The sequence below is a fragment of the Boleophthalmus pectinirostris genome, unplaced genomic scaffold (assembly GCF_026225935.1).
Source record: "Boleophthalmus pectinirostris isolate CB_2022bp ecotype Guang Dong unplaced genomic scaffold, ASM2622593v1 HiC_scaffold_10, whole genome shotgun sequence".
In the NCBI taxonomy this organism is placed as follows: Eukaryota; Metazoa; Chordata; class Actinopteri; order Gobiiformes; family Gobiidae; genus Boleophthalmus; species Boleophthalmus pectinirostris.
In genome coordinates, this window is record NW_026570971.1 from 18,324,258 (window position 1) to 18,348,285 (window position 24,028).

Below are 24,028 nucleotides of genomic sequence, written 5' to 3' on the forward strand. Positions count from 1 at the left end.
CAAACATGCTACAGTGGAATAACTATTACGAAATAATAATATGAAGTGGTGTCATTGTTTAAAGGGCCTATATTACACTATTTTCTGATCTACATTGTGATGTTTTTTCCTTGTCAAAAACATACCTGGAGTTGTATTTGTTTTCATTCACATGTGACACCTATATATTTCTGTTCCACCTTGTGATGTCATACAGTAATACAGGAAGTGCTCCACTGTGTTTTTACTCAATATAAATTGACTAAAATAATTTGGATGATTTCAGTTCTGGAATTTCCAACCTCTACTAAACAAATATTAAGGGTAGCTGTTAACTTGACATCACGAGGTTGAAAAGAGCATTTCGAGCTATGGAGATGTAGACAGACTAATAGTAAAGGGTTACTCAAACATATATGATGGAACTAAACATTGCTGATGTGTTTTTGAGGAGATAACAATGTTCTGAAATGGCTTAAAACTCACAAGCATATAAAAAATAACAAATGTAAAATAGCTACAACTTAAATGTCAAACCAGAGCTATTGGCAATGATGAAAACAAACTGCATAGGCTCACAATATCTGCACTACTGTCCTACAGTAACCTGAGACATGAGGGACCAGGACTAAACCAGGACTAAACCATGACTAAAACTGGATTAAACCAGGTCTAAACCAGGACTTAACAGAACTAAACCAGGACTGAGTGTCGGTATGGACCTGAAAGGCTTGATGTTCTCTCTGTCTCTCTCAAGTCCAAGATTAGTCCTGGTTTAGTCCTGATTTAGACCTGGTTTAGACTTGGTGTACTCCTGGTGTAGTCCTGGTTTAGTCCTGCTTTAGACCTGGTGTAGTCCTGATTTAGACCTGGTTCAGTCCTGTTTCAGTCCTGGTTCAGTCCTGCTTCAGTCCTGGTTTAGACATGATTTAGACCTGGTGTAGTCCTGGTTTAGACCTGGTTTAGACCTGGTTTAGTCCTGGTGTAGTCCTGCTTTAGTCCTGATTTAGACCTGGTTTAGACCTGGTGTAGTCCTATTTTAGTCCTGGATCAGTCACAAATCTCTTACCCCCTCTTAAAAAATCCCCACTACACCATTGATAATACAGAACCTTTAATCTCACTGTGAGACAGTTTTTAGTTGAAATAACTTAAAGCCATAAAATAAGTGTGCTGTGGTTGTGCTGGCATCTTTGGTTTCCTTGTTTATTTTTCCAGTTGCAAGTCATCACCATCAGCACAGAGTTATGTAACAGATGACTAAAAAGAATCATCGTGAATGACATCAGTACATTAAAAACATTTGCATTTGATAACTGGAAGAGTTCTGGATAATGACACAATATGGCCGATCGCTCTTGGTGCTTATGATGGGAGTGAGAGAGAATGTTATTTTTGACGTGGCGTGTGCAAAGTGAGTCGTCCTCCCACTCCCAGCTGCTATATGGGTCTGCTGGTCGTCAAGACGTAACTCATGTCACTGTAAGCTTCAGTTGTAATCGCAAGGCCGTAAACTAGCTATCACTCTGAAATATACTTTTTCCATATTGTAACATCGCCTCTTAAACCAGATGTTGAAAGTAGTACTTTGTCAGTTCTTGTAGTTCTCTTCACCAAGTATATATATGACTAGAAAATACTAACTTCTGGTGTGTTTACATGCCCACAAATCTACTCCTACTATTAATCCTGTGTCATTTAGAAGACAAAGTACTCTCTGAATCTTCATATTTTGTCTTAATTACATTAATTCTCCCTTTTTACATAATTTGCTTTGTCATTGACATTTTGATAATCTCATATAATCTTGCCTGTTTCTGATCACAATCATATTTTCTTTACAACTGCCAAAAAGAGACAGGGCATAATGCCAGCCAGTCCCAATAACATTTAGTTAAATATGTTTTATAATGTTATTTTTTGGACTCAGTCTCCTAAAGTTAACCCCTCTGTTTACATCAAGATTTGCACAATGAGGAAGCCTAAATTGTGGCCTAACATTTTCAATAGCATCTAGGGATGTAACAATAACTGAAATATCGTGATACTGTATCGTCAACGTTCTCACAATAATATCGTGGACCATCACAACATATCAAATTACAAGTCTCTTTGCTTAAATTAAGAGTTATGGTGCAGCAACAGCTGAAAAAAAGACAGAGGGAACTACACAGACCATGATCCTTTGCTCCATTTGAGTGTAGACTACAAGAACAAATAACAGTTCTAAGCACTTTTAAATCTTGATTCTTTGGATTAAGTCTTGTCAAGGCATTTTAAGAGGAAAAAGTAGCATATTAACAGTTTTGTTTGTCTCCACAAAATATCACAATAAATATCGTACCGTGAGATGTATATCGTGAAAACATCATATCGAGAGATTTGGATATTGTTACATTCCTAATCTTGAGCCTCCCCACCATATCGTGAACTTTCACACGATATCGCAACAAATATCGTACGGTGAGGTTGATACTGTGACGATATCGTATCGTGAGACTTGGATGTCGTTACACCCCAGTAGCATCCTTGAATTAAAGCTTTATTTAGCAATTTTCAAAGCATTTTAGTCCACATGCATTATATATCAGACATGAGAGATTTTAACTAATTCATGTAGCGTGACGTAGTAGTGCCATTACATACACTTGGTGATAACACTGCTTGTATTCCAAACAGACTTATGACTTTGCCTGGCTCTTTTCCCTTATCTCACAATTCCTCATTCTTGCTGTATATAAATGCCCCTCACATTTCTAATTATACTTTTTGCTGGGGCGTGCACTTGCCCGCAGCTGCCTGTTTAATGCCACACGTTAATAACAATGACATTCTCCCTTCATAACAGAAAGGTCAGCCCTCTCAGAGCCCATAATAGTTGTGGCGCTGTGCATTTGAGTGTGCTGAGGCTGGCTTATGAGGACTGCATGACTCCAGGAGGGTCACAGCCTCAGCTATTTGTACCTGCACCTGTAGCTGCTCCCGGCGGCCCCAGCTCCCAGACAAGAGTGAGTAAGAGAGCAGAATTACCACCACTGTCTAGAGGAGAGAACGGAGAAGAGGATAGAGGACAGTGCAGTGGAAAACGCATGGACATATCAAGTGTTGGTTGTTAAGTGACATTTACATGATCAGTTGGGTAAGACGTCACTAGACTCTGGTCTGAACTGGCTTTGTGATTTGTTGTTGTCGCTCTTCTTTTTGCTATATATAGGCGACAGTAGCTCAGCTGATAAAATGTTTGTCCACTCATCTGAAGGTTGGCGGTTCAGATCCACTCTTGATATAAACATTATTGATTGAGTGGTCAGATTCACTCACATACGGGTTGGCAGTGCAATTCCAGCTCCATAGTGTGTGCACCCACTGTTGTATGAATGTGAGTGTGAATGGGTGAGTGGTTTCTTGATGTACAGCGCTGTACTCTAAGTGCCTTGAAGGTGGAAAAGCACTATATAGGAGTTATAGGAAAGCTATAGGAACTGATGTCCAGTACTTTCATTACCTTTTGTACAGAGTTCCCTGTGTTGTGCTGGTTTTGTGTCAGAGTACTACACAACATGTCGTATTTTGCTTGGCCTGGAACACACTCTTTTTCAATACTTTCTGAATATTTGGGAACGTAAAGGGAGAATCAGTGCCATTAGACGGCACTAAAAACACAAAAAATAACTCTTGTAGTTTATAGGACTTTAATCAACCTAATTTGCTGATGAGATACACCAGGTATTTTTAGAGAGTAGTGCTTTTACATAGAAAACTATAAGCATTTTTTATAAGGTGGATATCAACTGTATCATAACGTTTTTTAATAGACTAATCTTTGAAAACTCTAGTCTTGTCTGACCCATTTTCATGTTTCTGTGTGTTGTTCTGTCTCCCACTGTCTCTGCTGCATCCCTGTCTTGTCCTTTGTATTCTGTGTGTTGACATTTACCTGTTGTTCTGTGGGACTGGTCTAAACATGTCTGCATATGAGCCCTGGATCATGCTGTGTGTTCGCTCCATCACAGCGGCTCATTCAGAATGCATTGTCTTTGCAGGTGGCGATCGCAACTGTGGCGTTCATGAGCTGATCTGCGTCCGAAAAGGTAGGCCACATCACAGACCTCATTTCTATGTTCATCTGTGTGTGTCTTTTACTGTGGGGTCCTGTGTTGTTAACTGGGTTTTCAGTGTTTCATCTTGTTGTGTTTTTGTCGTGTTTGAGAATCTACTAAAATAAAGCGGACACAAAGTAGGCCCAAGTCTTTAAGGTGAAAAGTTTGAGAATTTAACAAACAAAATTTTATATTTTTGGAATAAATTATTAAAATGATGTTCCTTATTTTTGTTATAATGTGTGCAATGTTATATGCAAAACTTTCCCAAAATGTATTGCATGCTGAGTAGACTAAATAATGATAAAATAATGATAGATAGATAGATAGATAGATGATACTTTATTGATCCCTCAAAGGGGAAATTCTTGTCCTATTATATCATATTATACTAGGGGTGTAAAGATTTCCAAGTCTCACAATACGATATCGTCACGGTATGAACCTCACGATTCTACATTTATTGCGATATTGTGGAAAAGTTCACGATATGGTGGGGAGGCTCACGATTAGGGATGTAACAATATCCAAATCTCTCGGTACGATATTTTCACAATATACATCTCACGGTACGATATTTATTGCTATATTTTGTAAAGGCTAAACTGCTAAAACTGTTAATATGCCACTTTTTCCTCTTAAAGTGCCTTGACAAGACTTAATCCAAAGAACTAAGACTTAAAAGTGCTTAGAACTGTTATTTCTTCTTGTAGTCTACACTCAAATGGAGCAAAGGATCATGGTCTATGTAGTTCCCTCTGTCTTTTTTTAGCTTTTGCTGCAGCATAACTCTCCATTTAAGCAAAGAGACTTGTAATTCAATATATTGTGATGGTCCACGATATTATTGTGAGAACTTTGACACAGTATCACAATATTTCGGTTATTGTTACATCCCTATATTACATTATTATATTACAATACAAAGACTTGAATTTTAAAAAGTAAACAGGAAAAAGGACATGAATGAATGACCTGTCCCATAAAAATCTGACAATAGTCATTAAGCTATAACTATTATTGCTAAAAGATACATTTTGAGAGGAAAATTTTAAGAAGTTCACAGTAAAAAGGTTCATCTTAAAGGAAACTGCACAAAGTTTGAGGAGTGGTGAAAGTTGTTTTTTGTTTTTTGCAAAGAACCCACCGGTTATTCTAAGCTGAACACCATTTTGCCATTGTAAGATAGTTAATTCAGTTTTGTGAAGAAGGCTTAAATAATATAGAAGTATCACTTCACCAGCCAAATATAAAACTTGTCAGTCTAAAATCTCATTATTTTGTACATGAGATAAAAACTGAATGTATAATCAAAATGCTATTATGTAAATTGACCTGTGCCTATGTGTGTATTTCCGGTGCTGCTGCTGCCTCTTTAGTGCCGAGCAGGTGTATAGTACTTGAGGCTGCAGTCCGAACACGTGTGGGCGTGTGTGGCTATGGCGTGGAGTGCTCCCGGCCCGTCTCTGCTCCGAGTGGGCGTCTTTTTGATTTTTGAAAATGCTTTTATTCAACATGGCAACTATTTCTCTAAAAAACAAAAAAACAAAAAAAAACAGCCACAACTATGAGTAACTACACGTCCTACAGTGTCAAGAGCTCTACAGTCTCACACAGGTCGGTCCGGTTATGGAAATATTCACATACTAGGTCCATGTTAAAAAATGGTCTCCAAGGCAACAGGGTCAGCAAATAGGTACAAGCTGGAGTCCTTTCCCCAGCAACGCCCTTTGGTCCCTGTGTTTTTTCAGTTGTGCACAGGCATGCTGGGAGATGTAGTCTCTGTGCTTTCTTATCATACAGCCATAAGAAGATTCATTGTGCTATGGAAATAAATATATTTAAAATCAGACAATCCTCAAAACATAAAAGCTTTTCTATTCTACTAGATGTGGTTACACTTAGAATAACAATTACCATAGCTATTTTTAGGATAATTTTTCACCTTCCAGCATATCCTCTAATTATTGTGTTTTGCCAAAGGACACAACAACAGTATGAAGAAGATTTGAATCATCAACCTTATCTTCATTGTAGGAGTGCTTTACCATTCTAAATATAGTAAAAAATCCAATACACTTAACTTTGAAGCTATATTGATTGATCAAATTCAGATTTTCAGATTTATTTTCATATATGTAATTATTTCTTGACCATTCTACAGACGGTTATTTCTCTTACTTAATATTCACTTTAGGGAAGTCAGCAGCCCTGGATCCCGACCCATCTGTGCTGTGAATAATTCATCCACCACCATGAGAGCACGCTACAGAGTGAGCAGACAGAAATCCCCATAGGAGAGTTGCTCCTCTCTCACCTCTCAGCCCAACCAGGAAAACCTCTGCGGGCATTTCAACCATGTATTCTTCATGGCACCGCGCACGTCAATCACACATTTTTAATACTTGTATAATCTCCGGGGTTACATAAGACTTTTGTTAAGCACACGCAACAGTGTACTTACGAAACTGCAGTACTTTTAGAAACTTCTGACTATTTGAGTTTTCATGGCGATAGACCAGTGGAGTGTTATGTAACTGCACAGACAGTCTAATGCATCTTGAGTTAAAGCCTCTCGGGCCCAGGTACTACGATTAATTAGCAGCTGAATCCACTTAATCAGAGACAGCAACATCGTCCAATTCTAATAAAAGAAAACACATTCATCAATTAGGTCATAAATTAGCCACAATCCTAAACAGTTTCCAAACAAATTAGCTCATTATTTTATATACTCAGTCAGTGTCCATGCTGTAACTGCAAATGCTCGTTCTCGTTCTCAAGAGCAAGTGGAATCAAAAGATTCTGTGCCAAAATTGCAACAAAAACACTTTAATTAACGAATATCTCAATCTCGCTGGAAACGCATGGAAAACAAACAGGGTTATGTCAGGGTTATGTTGCATTTCAGAATATTTTTTATATTACATTAAAATCAGGAAATTTCATTGTCAAAGCATTCAGTGAGTTATGAGTAACTAGCAAATATTTAAGCCTAAAAGTCTTCTAATATAAACTGAGATCCATGAGGTCTAGGCTAACGGCACAATAACTGATGAGATGTTTAATGGGTGTAGAAAAAGGCACAGCCTGGAGAGGTTTCTTAAAAATAGAAAAGTGTAAATACATCTCACATACCTTTTTTTTTCAAATTTACAAAAAAAGGTAAGTGAAAATAACTAATAGAATACACTAAGGCTAATTCAAAACAAGATATTACTATTTAAAGACAAACATTGGAGCCACGTTGGGCCTTTTCTCCCCAGCTGATCAACAGCTGGACAGAGGCGTTTCATCTAATGGTGGGTGGATCTGGGCAGGGTTTGGCCAAACAAGAACAGGATGAAAGCCATAATGGGAAATAAACAGAAATATCCTAAATGGTGCCATGTTGTTTCAGACACAGAGAGCCCATTTTACACAAAAACAGACCACAGCTCTAGACCAGCAGGCTCTGCATTTTCTGTTTGTGAAGGTCATCTAAAAGGTCAAGGTCATCATGAGCTCCTTGAGTCTTCAACTCCTTTGTCATTTTTTCATGCAGTTATTCTAGATACAAATTGGATTTGTGAAGGATTATTTCCTTTGAACCTCATCAGATCAGAATTGCGTTTTATGGTGCCGCCTCGACGCTGTGTCTGGGGCTCAGATTGATGCTGCTCCTGAACCTGTTGCTATGGTAACAGTAGTGGCACCGCTCACATAACCTCGTTTTTCTAATGCCCTAATGTAGACTTGTTGTGCTCCTTCTTTTCCTGGTGTTATGTTTTTTTGGGCATGTGCTTTACCGATTTAGGCTTTTTTCTTTGTTATATTTAAAGTGGTTTTAAATTATTTGCTAATTTATTTTAATTTGTAGGAGCCCATTCTGTTGGCCTATGCTAATTTTCATACAGACATTTCCCTACGTGAGTTCACAACTGAGGATCATCTGGTTCCACTAACACTATCCTTTTCTGTCAGACCAACTAGCTTCATACACTTGTACATTTTTCTAACCTAACATTCAGAAATTCCTCTCTACACAATCGTAGTCTCTATAACTGTCCTTTTATTTTAGTTTCTTCGTCTCAGTTTATGAGCCAACCAATTAAATTCCAGCATTAAAGAATCCATGTCTCTTCTTGTGTGTTTCAGTGTCTCCAGAGGTGCTGGGGTTTCTGACAGCCATCGGACTCTTCATCATTCTTATGACCTTCTTGTTCTGGTACCTCAACAACAAACTAGCCCTCGAGAACCCAGGCAGCCTGACGTGCCTTGACGACTTCAGGAAAAACACAGAGCTACAAGGTGAGCACAATTACCACCACTCCAAATGACATCAACATAACTATATTCAACATAACTATATTCAACATAACTATATTCAACATAACTATATTCAGTCACTGTAAAAATGTGTCATTGCCAGTTGCTTATATATTTTTAATTCTATTATAATCACAATATGTATTATTGAAGATTAATGAAGTAGTAAATATATAGTATAAAACTATTTAAAAAAATACTATTAAAGCTACTATAAAGGTGATTAAAAAACTGCCTAAAACACACTTCTGCTTTTATATAGTTTTTACAGGCAATTCACCTTGTCTGTATGACATTTCAGTCCTCAGTCAAGACATTTACATGCATCTTTTACCACATTTCTGCTTGAAATGCCAAATATAGTCTGACTATTGTCATGGGGGTACAGATTTGGTGGTATCATAGATGGCCCCCTCTTTGGTCCAAAGTGTACCTGTTCTTGTTCTAGGTGTACCTCTACATGATGCCTCTCCCCTGGCTCTGGCCTTTCTCAGTTCACATGAGGCTAACTGTGGCTGACAGGTGTAGTGCTGTTTACATAGACAGGGCTCTGAGCTACTCTGGTTTAAAGGATGGTGGCCCTAGGGAGTCCCCACAGGGACCTGCCCAACAAAGCCCACAAGTAAACACAGGAACAGAGAGGCAGAGGTGAGGCAAAGATGCAAAATGTTTAATTTGATATTTTTGTGAATACATAGACTGTCTTAAATTACTTATTTTATCTAATAAGGAATATTCTGTGTAATCATTGTCTTTTTTTTTTTTTTTTTTTTTTTTTTTTTTTTTACGGGCCATGCACTTTCTGTTGCACATCAAGAAAACTTGGAGCTCTGCTGCCACTTGTAGGTGGAAACATGACATTACATCAACGTTAAAGGCTACAGATCACTGTTGCCATAACAACATTTTCACAAGGCAAATATTTATTTTAAAGCTGTAAAAATGATCCTTGTGTTTAAGTACAGATTGGGCAGACTGTGCGACACACAATAATCAAGAGGAGCAGTAAAGTATTATAGGTTGATGCTGTTTGCAACTTGTAATGAGAAAATAAACTACCACTTTCTATTATGCATCTTCAATCACTGTCCCAAACAATATATAAAAAGAGTTGACACAATCACTGTAGTGCTTACATTTGCTCTCTCTTCTTCTCCCAAATAGAAAAGCCCTACACTGATGCGCACCTGCACGGCTCCTCTTCAGACTCTGAGGATGAGCTGATGGGGCAGTACCAGGAGGCCGTGTGCCGCTCTCAGGGGCTCAGAGGAGGGGCGCGCTCCTCCTCCAAACCACTGGGGGGCTTCAGCTGGGACACACGCCACAAATACAGCCTGCTCACTGCTGAGTACGACGGATACAGCAGCGATGCCTCTGCTGACGACGGTGAGTCCAAATCACACTCATACTTCACTGTCCATTGGTTTCAGAACGATGAGAAATTAGGGCTGTTGCCATAGCGATTAACAATTCAAAACTAAATATTGTATCTATTGAATGGTAAAAAGTCCTCAAAACATTGCATGTAACAGTAAGCTGAAACCCATAAATATATAAATAAGTAAATAATTATAAAAAAGACCACAGCGATATCCCCACACTGTCAGTTAATCTGTGAGGTGATCAAAGCTGCTCCCGTTCAGCACACTCTCCGTGGGAGGGTTAAGAAACAGTCAAACTGTCTGTGAAACCTCCCCTTTATTTCCTTTCTTTGTTTCAAACCACTCATCCCTCCATCTGTCCATCTGCCAGCCTCACCGTCACAGACCTTTTTATGAACGGATGGAAGGAAAGTCAGGGGGGGGGCACAAGTCATGGCCTATTTTCTGTGTTTGACGGGATGGATGTGGTGTAGGTTTGACAGTGTAATGTTAATGCTGGACTTAAATATGTAATTTTTCAGTTCAGGTTCAGTTATTGGTGGATAATCTTGACATTTTTAAATGCCTTAAAAAGCTTTCCAGGCACATTGGCAAAGACAGGCTCCTTTGAAGACACTGAGAGCTTATATTTGATTTGAGAAAACTTGTTCTTGTGTTGAGTCAACCACTAATTCTTCTTGATATAAAGTAATATTTTTATTTACCCACAGAATCCATTACATCATGTGCTTTATGTTTACAGCAATGTTAGTTACATTACATTTACAGCTCTTACCTCAGGGCAGCTACAGAAACAATAAAAATGACACACAAACAACCTTAATATTATCCTCCCTAAAACGAATTTCTGCCTCTGACTATTTAAAGCCGTCTTTTCCTGCACTGCTAACGACTCAATAATGTATGAGACTTCTGCTTTCATTAGTAAAGAACAACTGTACAAGGTTGTTGTTATGCAAGGCCTGCTATAACTTTTAGCAACCACTAGATGGACTCTGTCTCTGTCAGTGAATTTATAATGTTGTGAATTTCCAATGTGTTAAATGATAAAATATATATTACATAATTTTTTCAGTTTTTATTTATGTTTTAGGATTTTTGTATTGCAATGTGAAAACAATAACATAGGTTTAATAACATCTTAAAATCCTTCTTAATTCAAGGTCCTATGTTGTCCTATATACACAAAATTAGCTCTAACTTTCTCATCAAAAACATACCTGGAGTTGTGTCTTTCCTTTATTATTAGGTTTTGTAGATTTCCAGAGCTCATAAGACTCAGCTCATAATGTTATGTAGGTGTAGTTTTCAAGTTAACAGCTCCCTTTTACCTTTTATTCAGTAGAGATTCGCAATTCCAGGGTTGAATCCAAATGATTCTAGAGAAAGTGTATGGAGTTTGAAAACACGGTGGCTCAGAAAATAACGTAAATAACGTAATACAGGCCAGAATTACAGATTCCCAGTTCCTCCAAATTGTGTGCATTTTACAAACACACACTTCTTAATGAACCTTTTTTATAATAAGAAGTATGATCTATCAATATTCTCAAATGTTCAGTTCAATTTCAATGCAGTTTACCACTAAAACTATGAGTGAAGGAAGTTCAAATCAGTGCGAATGTCTTCAGGTAGTATTTATCATAATACGAGTTTATTTGATTCGTTTTCGCTCATGTAAAAGTTGTAAAACTGTTATTCTTCTCCAAAGCGCGGCCTGTTTGTGAGGAGAGTGCTTTATCCTCAGGACACGCATTTATTATACATGAGGAGGATTGTGCCGAGGCTGCACAATCACGGAGGTTGTGTGCCCTGGTGCCTCCAAAAATAGCAGCAGTAGCAGAAGAAGAAGAAGAAGACATAGGCCTAGTCCGAACAGTGGGCCTAATGAGGACTGTGCTGTTTTAGGTCACCACTCCGAACACTTATGGCACAGAGGAGGTGAGCTGCATCATAAATTAGCCCTGGATTACACCATGGGAGAAAAAATGAGAAGGAGGCAGCGGTTAATTGGACACATTTCACAAGGATTTGCTGTAATGGTTTCATTGTGGAGAAGATTAGACAGAAAATCAGATGCATTTTTGCTCCAGACACTAGAAACAGGCCTCATATGTCCTCCATTGTCTACTTCTAAAATGCATAACTTCCATCTAATCTACATAATATGGCTGCACATCCTGGGGCTACTGACAAACATAAAGCACTTTACATAGTAGGTCCTAGTTTACTTTTTCATGGTTTTCCTTTTCAATCATCCTGTCCTAGTTTATGGTTATTATCTTTGTAATTACTGGGCTTAGCCCCATGAAACAAAAACAGGCACAAAGTTCAGTGCCTTCGGTCACATTTTTCTATCACGCTTTTCCACCTTCAAAGCACTCAAAGCACTTTACATCAAGGAACCACTCACCCATTCAAACACACATTCATACACCAGTGTACACAGACACTATGGGGTAAGTGTCTCGCCCCAGGACACAACAACAACACAACAACAGGATTCATCTGTGGGAGCTGAAATCACAACACCAACATGTGGGTCAGTGGATGTGACGGCTTAAACAATGATGTTTATGACTACTTGGGACATAACAATAACCAGAATTACATCGTATCGACAAAAGCTTCAGAATAATAGTGAGAGCCGTCACTATATACTGAATTACAAATCTCTTTGCTTAAATTAATAATGGTCCAGCTGGAGCTAAAAAAACAGAAGGAACTACATAGACCTCAATTCTTGCTCTGTTTCAGTGCAGACTGCATGAAGAAATAACTGTTATACCACACTTTTAAATCTGAATTCTTTGGATTATGACAGAACCGAAGTATTGTCGTTACATCCTTTAAAGGGACAGTCTGGGATTTTGGACATATGATCTCATTTCCTAGTGAGCCAGAGTGTTGGAGACGTGTGGAGACACTTTTTTAAATATTCCATCCAGTCCTTGTATTTGCAGAGGTCCCTGGTGCTAGTCTAGTGCATGTCAATGGCCATAGTTAACCTGCCTCTAAAAACTGTCTTACCCATTCCACAAAACACCCGAAGTAAATCTATTATTACACCAGACTGTCCATGTGAATGTCTGTGTCAATAGAATCATTTTTAGAAGTAAAACCAACCTTGCATTTGATGGATTTATATCTGAGCAGCAGCAGTGAGTTCCTGATAGAAGGTCCGGCAGCAGCGGACTGATATATGAGAAAATAGTCCCTCAACATGCGATGATTCATGTGATGCAAGGTTAGTTTTATTTCAATTATTCTATCAACACAGTCATTTACATCGACAGTGTGGCATAATAATAGATTTACTTCAGGTGTTTTGTGGAGTGGGTAAGACAGTTTTTAGTGGCAGGATAACTATGGCCATTGACATGCACTAGCCTAGCACCAACGATCTCTGCAAATACAAGGACTGGATGGAATATTTTAAAAAGTGTCTCCACATGTCTCCAAAACTCTGGCTCACTAGGAAATGAGGTTCTATGTCCAACATTCTAGACTGACACTTTAAATCCATTTGAGCTACTGTCACATTCTTTTCTTCTACTGAAAAAAATGTTGACTAGTGCTAGAATGACTTGTTTAACAGCACAAATACACTCACCTGTATCAATATGCAACAATCAGTGTACATTTGCATGGGTCGTCTTTTCCTCCACTTGAATGAATGAACTTGAAGACCCCTTTCTTTTCACCTCTTGTTTCATCTCTTACCCCAAACATATACATCCCAACTTCACCGCCATAGCTCCCACACACAGAGGTACAAGAAGTCAGAACACGGCAACTGGCAGCGTCAAGGTTACGAAAAAGGTAACTATTCCAATTAGCGGGCTGTAGCAACGAGTCGCGCTTTTACACAGCGGCTCCCATCAAGTCATCCGCCCCCAGCTCAGCGTGAAAAACTGCTCTCAATGCAACTGCTCCTTTTATCCAGCCCTCTATGACACTTAGTTAAGACTCCTGTGCCTCCATTCTGACGCATGCCACTTTGAGCTGCCACCTCACCCACGTTATTAAGAGCCAAAGTTTCAAGAACAATATGGATTACGTCACTGTTGGCTTTCCAAAAACTTTGAGGAGATTTTGTGTTGTTTCTCTTCGTCATTTTGTTTTTGCAAGCGATGCAGGTATAAAGCACTTCTCGACAGTGTCCCGATGGGAGTATAAGGCTCAGCTGCTCAAATTTAGTAGATCTAAATTGGACCGGGGAGGTAGATTTGAAAAACTGGCTGACAGCTCAATTCATGATTTTTTGTAAATGCCACACCGACATGTGGTATAGTATTTTTCTACATCTTCGAGGCATCTGAATGATTTGGAGATGTGAAAGCCATGAAATCATTGGCAGATTAAGATGTATGCAGTTCAGAGATTAGACGGTGCATATCTGATGTTTTATTTAGGTGGTGCTTTCTATTCACATTGCCAAAGCATGTTTCCTCTGTGGAGATGGAGCTGAAGGTCAACTATATGGAAAAGTCTAACTGATAAATTTTTTTGAAGGAGATGTACTGAGCAATTTTAATTTGTATAAGTAACACAACTCTTACTTGAGTAAATGTTTTGTTTCATTATACTACTGTAAGGTTTTTTTTTTTGTATATATATATATATATATATATATATATATATATATATATATATATATATATGAAATAACTGTTTTTGTCACACATTAACTGTAAACCAGTGTTTCCCAAACTTTTTTTCTGGGACCCATATTTTAAAAGTCACAAACCTTTGCGACCCAAGTCAATAGACTATTCGAAAATCACAAAATGAAGGTGGATTTGGTTTATTGAACATTAATGAGGATATTTTATTATTGACTGAGTGATCGTGTCTCTCTGAACAATTAGTATTACTCAGGTTTTAAACAATAAAAACAGTCATTGAAGCAGCAATAAAAGGATCCATAAGTCGCCTATTTGGACATTAAATGTGCCCATTTGTTTTTATTTTCAACATTCAACAAAAACAGTAATATTTGAACAAAATAGTCAATAAAATAATTAACAAAAGATGAGAAATTATACATGTCTTAACATTTCTAATGACATCAGTGGGCCTGCCTGTGTTTTTGTAGCATGTTCCAGTCCGGGTGCAGGAGAGCGCAACACGAATATCAGGCAACCCAAAAAAAAAAAATCTCTTGAAAGAACCCTCACCTGAGGGTTGCAACCCAGTTTTTGGGAAACAATGCTGTAAACCATATAGTATTTTCACCAAACCCTCACTACCTTATTAATTTTAATCTGTTCTCCTAAACTTTATGTATAAACTTTAAAAGTGCACTATGTAACTTTTCTGGTGGAGTGTCCATCACCTGCTTGTCTCCATAGATATGTCATTTGTTTGCCTGGAATGCTCCATAGTATGGCTTAGTTACAGATCAGATCTATGGACAGGCGATCCTGATCATAGTAAGAATGCATGTTTTTCAATGGATGCTTTTAACAATAAATGAAGAAATGCAGATAGATAAGTTTAATATGATAGTTTGGAGCAGTGCTGAAACACAATTAGAAGCCTGTTGCACAACTCCAAGCAGAAAAGTTAGTGCACCTTTACTGTAGTGTTTAACGTAAATTACGGCGGTCAGACTTTGTACAAAACTACATTATTCTTGCTATAAAAATATTGACTTGTATTACATAAGAAGAGTGGGAAGTATTACATTAATTACTAACTGCATTAGAATCACTCAGAGAGCTCTGCTGTCATTACATTTCTAAGGTGTAATTTTATGTTAATTCTGTGTGCTCCATATACTCCAGTTAGTCAAGGAGAAGTGAGCTTTTTCTCCATTAAATCAATCCTGTTTTAAGACATTACTTGTAATTAAAATATGCAATTAAAGAAAGCTCATGCATATTTATACTGGTACTTTTTCCAGCACTTTTAATTGAATCTGTGGTTATGATATTTGTAGATCTGCATGATAAATGATATTCAGACTTAAAGCGTTCTCTATTCCCTTTGCTATAGCGTAACAGCTGCGGAGGTGTAGCTCAGCTGCACAGGCCTATTACTGACTCTAATGTGTTTAGTTCAAGGCACAGCACACTCGCTTTCCACAAAACAAAGGAACTGTTAGTTTGTACCACAAGCTCTTTGTGCATTTCTTTTACTCAATAACACTGATTTTGGGAAATGTAGTGTCGCAAATGTGATTTTGGCACGGAAGGATAATAAAGCTGTGGCTATCAAATCAGATTGCTTTAGGACAATAGACCAGCATTGAAGTAATGTTGTTGGGCCTTACTTTGTGGAGTCTGCATTTTCTCTGTGTCTGGATTGGTGTCTTCCCGGCACTCTGTTTAACACCATTAACTCCCCCAAAACAGATCCTCCTCCAGCTGTGTATCCCTGCCAAAGATCTATCCCTGCCCATAGACACTAACTACTCCTAAACGTGATGTCCAAAGGCACTAGTTGAAGGATTTCCCTACTGGACTGTATAATACTTTCACTATTCAACAACACTGACAACAACCTTAAATTACATTTTTGCTCTTTTGTTGACCTGGTTTTCCCTTCAGCTAACTGTATCCAGCGCATGAGCCGGACCCCTCCTCTGGACGAGCTGCAGCCTCCGCCCTATCAGGATGAGAATGGATCACCGCGCATGTCCTGCACTCTGTCTGACCTGGGGGACGCCAAGTGTGACCTGTCCCAGACCAGCGGCAGCCCACACATGTCCTACAGCAAGTGTCCAAGCGAGGGCAGTGATGGGCCCGAGACGGAGAGTTACCTGAACAAGGGCTACGAGGAGGACGTGCCCAGTGACAGTACGGCCGTGCTCAGCCCAGAGGTAGTGCTAATCTACTGCACTGTTAATCACAGCTGAATCACACTGGCCTTATTGTGGTTGTTGTAGTTAGTATATCGCAAAGATGGATAGGCTAACTAATATAATGACCTCTTCAAACAACATTATATCCCTTGGTTACACTTCATAATAACTACACCTTAGTGCTAATAAAGCTTTAATTTAAAGATTAAATTCATAATGCACAAATAGTTTATCAATAGTTTATTAAAACAAGGAAGTAAAGGGTAAAGGTTAGGAGGAGTTAGAGTATTAATGAGTAGTTAAGTTTAAACCTGAATTATTCTTAAAAAACTAGTTGTTCATTATGAAGTTATGCAGATTTCTTTCTTCTAGCTTTACTAAGACTTAAATAAATGTAGTCTTTATAAATTATAACCTATTGCTTGAATTGTGAGGTCATATACTTTAGACATAAAAGTATTTATGAAATACATGTGTTTCTTGTATTAGTAGTTATTATTTCAGCCTTTTCTCAAATGTCAGTACCCATTCACTCTCAATGTGACAGAAATCTTGAATTTGAATCACATATGCAAGAAAAACTCAATCCATGAGTGCGCTCCATGTGTGTGTACAGGACTTGTCGGCTCGTGGATCTGCTGCACAGCTCCCTAAAGGCTATGAGCCGGACCCCGTGGCCAAGTATGGTACGCTGGATGTGGTGTTCGACTACGACTCGGAGGACCAGCAGCTGGGGGTCACCATCATGGCCGCCACTGACCTCCCCCCAGTGAAACGCACAGGGAACCTCTCCTGGCAGGTGCATTTGGTGCTCCTGCCCACCAAGAAGCAGAGGGCCAAGACAGGCGTCCAAAGAGGGCCCTGTCCCATCTTCACCGAGACGTTCTATTTCAGTCACGTGGAGGCGGAGATGATCGGAAACTACGCCCTCAGGTTCAGGCTCTATAGCATGAGGCGCATGAAGAAGGAGAAGGTGCTGGGAGAGAAAGTCTTCTACCTCACCAAGCTCTGCCTACAGGGAAAGATGTCTGTGCCCGTCATACTGGACCCCTGCTGCACACTATTGGTAAGTGTAATAACTTTTGGTTTGACCAGTGTGTGGCTACGGCACGACGGCGTGGAAGGACAATAGACATGAATGCACATCTCAGAGTTAGGCTTAGGGTAATATCTAGTAGTTAAGCTTAAACTTGAATTATTATTAATAATTTAGTTGTCCATTATGAAGTTATGCAGATTTCAATAACCAATATCATGATATCGTATCATCAAAAGTTTCACAATAAGATCGTGGACTGCCACAATATATCGAATTACAAGTTCCTTTGCTTAAATGTAGGAGTATAACGATATCCAAGTCTCACGGTACGATATCGTTTCAGTATGAACCTTACGGCACAATATTTATTACAATATTGTGGGAAAGCTCACAATATGGTGGGTAGGCTCATGATTAGGGATGTCACAATATCCAAATCTCTCAGTACGATATTTTCACGATAAACATCTCACAGTACGATGTTTATTGAGATAGTTTGTGGAGGCTGAAAAGCTAAAACTGTGAATACTGTTAACTGTGCTACTTTTTCCTCTTAAAATGCCTTGACAAGACTTAATCCAAAGAACTAAGACTTAAAAGTGCTTAGAACTGTTATTCTTCATGTAGTCTGCACTGAAATGGAGCAAAGGATCACGGTGTATGTAGTTCCCTCTGTCTTTTTTTTAGCTATTACTGCACCATAACTCTTCATTTAAGCAAAAAGATTTGTAATTCGATATATTGTGATGGCCCACGACATTATTGTAAGAACTTTGATGATACGATATCACGATATTTCAGTTATTGTTACATCCCTACTTAAATGCATTTTTTAATTTATTTTTTTGTCGCAATACCTAATAAATATCAGTAACTACATATCCCATGATCCCATGATTAATTTCAGCGCAAACAACATGAAGTCTGACATGTAAAAAGGTGTATTTTACTTGAATTCTTGGGATTATGACAGTAATAATTCACAGCAAAATTTTGTCAGGGTATTTTAAAAGCAAAAAAGCATCCTATCTACAATTATATCAGCCTCTCCAAAGTATCGCAATAAATATCGTACTGTGAGATGCATATTGTGATAATATTGTACTGAGAGATTTGGATATTGTTACATCTTTACTAAATAGGTATAGTGATTATAAAGTGTAACCTATTGCTTGAATTGTGATGTAGGTTAGACATAAAACCACGTGCTGAAATGTGATTTGTTTTAGCTGCATTGTCTACTATTTCTCACAAACTACGTTCATTTGCAGATGTATGGTCTAAAACCGTGTGTGCCATTAACCACTGGGTTTGATTAGAGCTCATTAGAGACGCTTGGCAGTAGGGGCGGGGTTTGTAGTGTTTACGCCTGTCGGACCTATCGCACTTTTCTCATACTGTTGAAGTATTCAGCCCCACTTTAAACCAACAACTCATATTTGGTTTTCCAGTCTCCATAGTAGGTTGAAATGGAGATCTATAATGCAGTATGTGTTAACCTTGCAAAATTTCAGCATTAGTGGAGAGCTTTGTTTAAGATTAAAGCCTGTATCTGTCCATTTCTTGGATTAGCATATTAGCTGTGAATATCTTGCCACGGGCTACTTCTGTATCTACTTAAATACTGACTGTTTTTGATATAGATTCGTCAAGGCAACAGCTTGAGCAGTAATACACATTAGTAATAAATCTTTCATTTCACTTTTTGATATGAATTTCTGATATGATTCTGGCAGAAGTTTTTTTTTTTTTTCAAAGTACACTCAGTCCTCCCTGGGCTCCAAACATTGCCGATTTTTCTAAATGGCTACTAAAACATTTTTCAGGGCGGGGAATCACAAGTCAGCCTTTCAGACATGACATGCAGTGAAAGCGCCTCATCATTCCAGTCCGTCAGCCAAACCTCAACACCGGAGATCCTCGTGGGCCTGGTGTACAACGCCACAACGGGACGCCTGTCAGTGGAGGTCATCAAAGGCATCCATTTCAAAAACCTGGCTGCCAACAAGCCACCCAGTAAGTACCCAGGAGTGGCTCTCGTGTGTGTTGACAAAACCACAAAAACCCTACTGTATATTTTTATTACAATTTGTGTGATTAGTTTAACAAGTAATGAAGTTATTATCAGTGATGGGAACAGTACTTTGAAAATGTATTCAGTTACAGAATACCTGCATTAAAATGTATTATCTAATTCTGTGACATGGGCCAAATAGAGTACTGTATCCTGAATACTTGGAATACTTTTACATCAAGTTACAGTATATTATAATGTAAAACATGACATAACATCACAATCAGCTTTTTTTTTTAATGCACCGTCTATTATGCATTAACTTATATCTAATTAGAAACAAAAACTCACACAGGCACACTTTTTTCTTTTCTGTCAAGCATTTCTTTTAATTTAGGAAAGTAACTGTATTCTGAATTCCACCAAATAAAAAAGTAACTGTACCAGAATGTGGTGACTCAAAATTAGTATTCAGAATATATATTTTTGGTACATGTGTTCAGTTACTTCCCAGCATTGGCTATACTGCACTAAACTTGAGCATTTTGTATTTTGTCATATTGTTGCGTGTCCATCAGGTCCATTACATTTAAAAGATACAACTGAACTTTTTTATTTTGACTGTCTTTATGAAAAGTTCTGACACATGTTCAGTCACACTACTATTTGATGTAAACTAAGTAGTGACTGCACCTCTAGTTAACGAGTGTGGGTGGATCCCTGTTGTCCCTCTTTTCCTGAGCCTTTTCCAGGGATCAGAGCACATCCCACTTCTGCCTCTGTTAAACTGTGTGACCTGTGTTTGACCTCTGCTCATTTAACCCCTCACCTCTTGAATTGTGTTTGCAATTCTCTTACCTCCTACCTCCCTTTTGACATCTTGGTCCGTTGTTTTTCTTACTGCTGTCCAACCCTTGTTGTCAGATGGGCTGTTCTGTTGTCTAAAACACTTGATAGGGGGACAGGTTTATATAATCAGAGGTAAGTATTAACTGTCAGTTCTCTTGAAAAGTTTGACTTTTACCTTCATGGATGTAGAGGATTAACACAAAATCAATAAAAACTTATCGTCATCCTATGATTGCAAATGATCAAATCAAGTGTAAGATGTTTGATTGCGATTTCTGATTGCAACAGTTTTCTACCATCTACCTGACAGACTAATAAATTTACATTTTAAAATTTTCATCTGTGATTTGCTCTCACTCACATGAACCTACCAAAACCATACAATTGCAGCTATTACTGAAAACAAAAATCCTATGCTATGTTATTAGGTACTTTTTTCAGACCAAGAAGAAGCTGATTTATACAGGTTACGGAAATGTGCCCACAGGACGATAAACCGGGACGAGGGGGGCTTTTTTACTCTCACACACCTGGGATACTGTCCTGAGAAAGTTGGACTGCAAATGACGCTGTCATCCTACCTCCACCAGTAGGAAGACAGTGCCAAAACCTGTTTAAATCAGTTGACCGGACACGTCACAGCAACATCACGTGATCACTCTGAGGAAGAGTGCTAGTAAGCAGTCAATACTGTCAGGTGTGAAAACAAACTCTTGGTCTGAAAAAAGAAACTAATAACATAAAATATTGGAAGACCAAATTAAACTCTTTGGACTAATAATCCTATGCTGTACATTACAACGCAGTGTGTATAACTCATATTCTTGTAAAAAGGCTGGACTGAAAATTTTATATAAACAAACCACAATTCAGTTCTTCTAATTTAAAATATCCCACTATAATGTCAAGACTGCATCCATGAAGTGTGTGTACTTTTGCATGTATCCTCGCCCCCCTGCTTGCATCTTGCTCTGTGTTAGTGCCAGTAACTCCAGCACACCAGACCTACATATTCCCAGTAGAACCAGCTATTTTCAGTCTGCTTTGCTGTGAGGCTAATGACCAGCTCAGAGAGACTGTTGTGGATCACTGGCTGTTTCATTTAGTCCACACACTTTAGCATGTGTCTAGTGCGCTTCTTAATAAAGACACTGTTACAGTAACTATCCACTGCTCTGCCCCCCTCATTGACAGATCTGTTCCATGTATGCGGGTCCGTCTGTTGCTAAATTTCCACAATGTCTTAATCGATCTGCCTTTCTATATAAAGCACAAACTCCATTTTGAAAATCTCTGTTGAACATCTGTTAATACTAAATAAACTGTTGTGCAAAATCCTTATGGAGGCCTTGATTGACTCCGCGTGGCACAAAGAGGAAGAAGTGTGCTGAATGCGGCAGTGCAATTTCAAAGGCGCTTTTCCATCATTTCAAAACAGTGCCGATCCCTCCAGTCAAGTTAATCATCAGTCACAGCCCCTCTCATTCAGGAACAATAGCGGAGAGCCATGCATCGCCGCTACTGACCACTTAAGACATCCACAGCTCCACACAGCCCATTCAGTGCCAGTCAAAAAAGAAATCAAGGCTATTTTTTCCACTGTGCTTTTATGTCAAAGAGAGCAACTGAATGTGTGATTCAAGGCGGCGGGCGAGGCGTTGGAAGGCAGCTGGCACTCGACGGCATGAAAGCCCCTGCAATTCATTGGGTCCCCTCCTCTCAGACAGGAACATAATACGCAGCGTTATTGTGGAGTGTGGTTGTAGACGAGGGCGAAACACTCTCAAAGACCCATTGTGGCTGCCAGTCTTGCCTCGTTTACTTTCAGCTGGATTTGTGGCTTCGTTTTGTGATTCCTGTGTGGAAATGTGCAGTGAATACAAAAAGTGTGAATGCTAAATTACATGATAATGGCAGTCGTACGAGGTTTTCTTTCACTCTGAACTGTTTGATGAATGACATTTTTACAGAGAGAATGAAAACTAACTGCTCTACGTCACATTTTATTTCTGGATTGATGGAAAGTGCTTCTGTTTCATTATGAAAATCACATTTCCAGGCAGTTACTATTATTATAATCAGCAGTATTTAGACCTAGTCATTCAGCTGGTGTTAGAACAATGTCATTTACAGTGCATCCGCTGGTGTGTGCCTCCTCTGCCAAACATGAGTAATGTTTAGGAGCGAGCCCTTTTCCAGGACACTGCCCCGGGCTGTGGAAGTCTGAGCACATTTTCTGTCATGACACTGACACTGTGCCAAAGTCAAATAAAAAATAGCATCTCCTGCAGGGGTTTTCTGATGGAGGCATTCATTTTAGAGTCTGTTTAGAAGGAGCTCCACATCCTCTAAGAAGAGGAAAATGTATTACCAACTTTTGGTCCATTTTTATCTTCAAAGTAATCATCCACTTCAGGTTCAGCATAGTTGCATAGCAACAGGACTAAGGAAACACTCTTTTCGCCCTTTGAGTTGTGCTCTGTTATCAGCTGCACTGAGTGCAGCGCTTTGTGTTTGATCAGGAGAAAACATGTCCTATGTGCTCCTAATGTTACCTGCAGCAGCAGCAGCAGCATCACTATGGAACAGGGGCTTTGTCTGGACTCTGACAGCAGGTTAACAATACACTCCAGCTTAAGGATTTTGCACAAGTGACCCACAGATATGTAGATTTAGGAGTTGTGCTAAAATGTTTGTCTGATCTGGACCTGTGACTGAGTCCTGTCTCTGTTTAGACACATATGTGAAGCTGACCCTGCTCAACTCCATGGGCCATGAGATGTCCAAATGTAAGACGTCCATCTGCAGAGGGCAGCCCAATCCCACGTACAAAGAGACCTTCATCTTTCAGGTGGCTCTGTTCCAGCTCTCAGACGTGACACTCATCCTGTCGGTCTACAATAAGCGCAGCATGAAGCGCAAGGAGATGATTGGCTGGATCTCTCTGGGCCTCAACAGCTCCGGAGAGGAAGAGCTCTCCCACTGGACTGAGATGAAAGAGTCTAAAGGACAGCAGGTCTGCCGCTGGCACAGTCTGCTGGAGTCCTAACAGTGACAGGTCAGGTGTAACTGCACAGCCCTCTGCCCTACAGGGGCATAAGGAGCAGCTGGCTGTAGCCAGGAGACAGGGGACAGGGAAAACCAGGGTCAGCACATCTGTGAAGAGGAGCACAAACACTGTCTCGTGGCATTCTCACACATTCTACATGATCTTATCATACAGGCACTTTGTTTATTGGCTCAGCTCCATCTAAAACACCTTTGGGTTATAGAGGTGAAGCTGATCACCTTGTTAGTACATGTCATGCAGACAGTATCATGTTGTCATATATTTTTTATTTAATTGACAATGTTTAAATATTCAGTTTGGCCAATCGGACTAAAAAAACAAATGTTGAACTTCTATATTACAATATGATAATGAAATGTTCAGGGTAGTTTTGGGTGAAATTAGACAATCAAAACATTTACCTGTGAATATTCAAATAAAACTCTAGTTTAAACTGGAGAGGAGTGTTTTTAATTTGTTTGTTTTTTTGCCACATATTA

General features: G+C 39.0%; 1 protein-coding gene across 1 annotated transcript; it reads left to right on the forward strand.

Annotated features, from left to right (window-relative positions):
* The first annotated feature begins 3,943 nt into the window (after positions 1 to 3,943).
* syt14a (synaptotagmin XIVa) lies at positions 3,944 to 23,528 on the forward strand. Its single transcript, XM_020919479.2, has 8 exons — positions 3,944 to 4,070; positions 8,217 to 8,369; positions 9,552 to 9,773; positions 16,324 to 16,595; positions 17,194 to 17,643; positions 19,443 to 19,632; positions 20,555 to 20,611; positions 23,215 to 23,528. Exons 1-8 carry the CDS (start codon positions 3,944 to 3,946, stop codon positions 23,526 to 23,528), a joined length of 1,785 nt encoding a protein of 594 aa, XP_020775138.2.
* The last annotated feature ends 500 nt before the right edge of the window (positions 23,529 to 24,028 follow it).

What these genes read in the sequence shown, in the direction of transcription:
- syt14a (XM_020919479.2), top strand. Translation starts at nt 3,944, where the DNA reads ATGTCTGCATATGAGCCCTGGATCATGCTGTGTGTTCGCTCCATCACA. An exon ending in GGCTGCCAACAAGCCACCCA is followed by an intron (nt 19,633 to 20,554) that starts GTAAGTACCCAG and finishes CCTTGTTGTCAG; the next exon opens with ATGGGCTGTTCTGTTGTCTA. An exon ending in ACAGGTTTATATAATCAGAG is followed by an intron (nt 20,612 to 23,214) that starts GTAAGTATTAAC and finishes GTCTCTGTTTAG; the next exon opens with ACACATATGTGAAGCTGACC.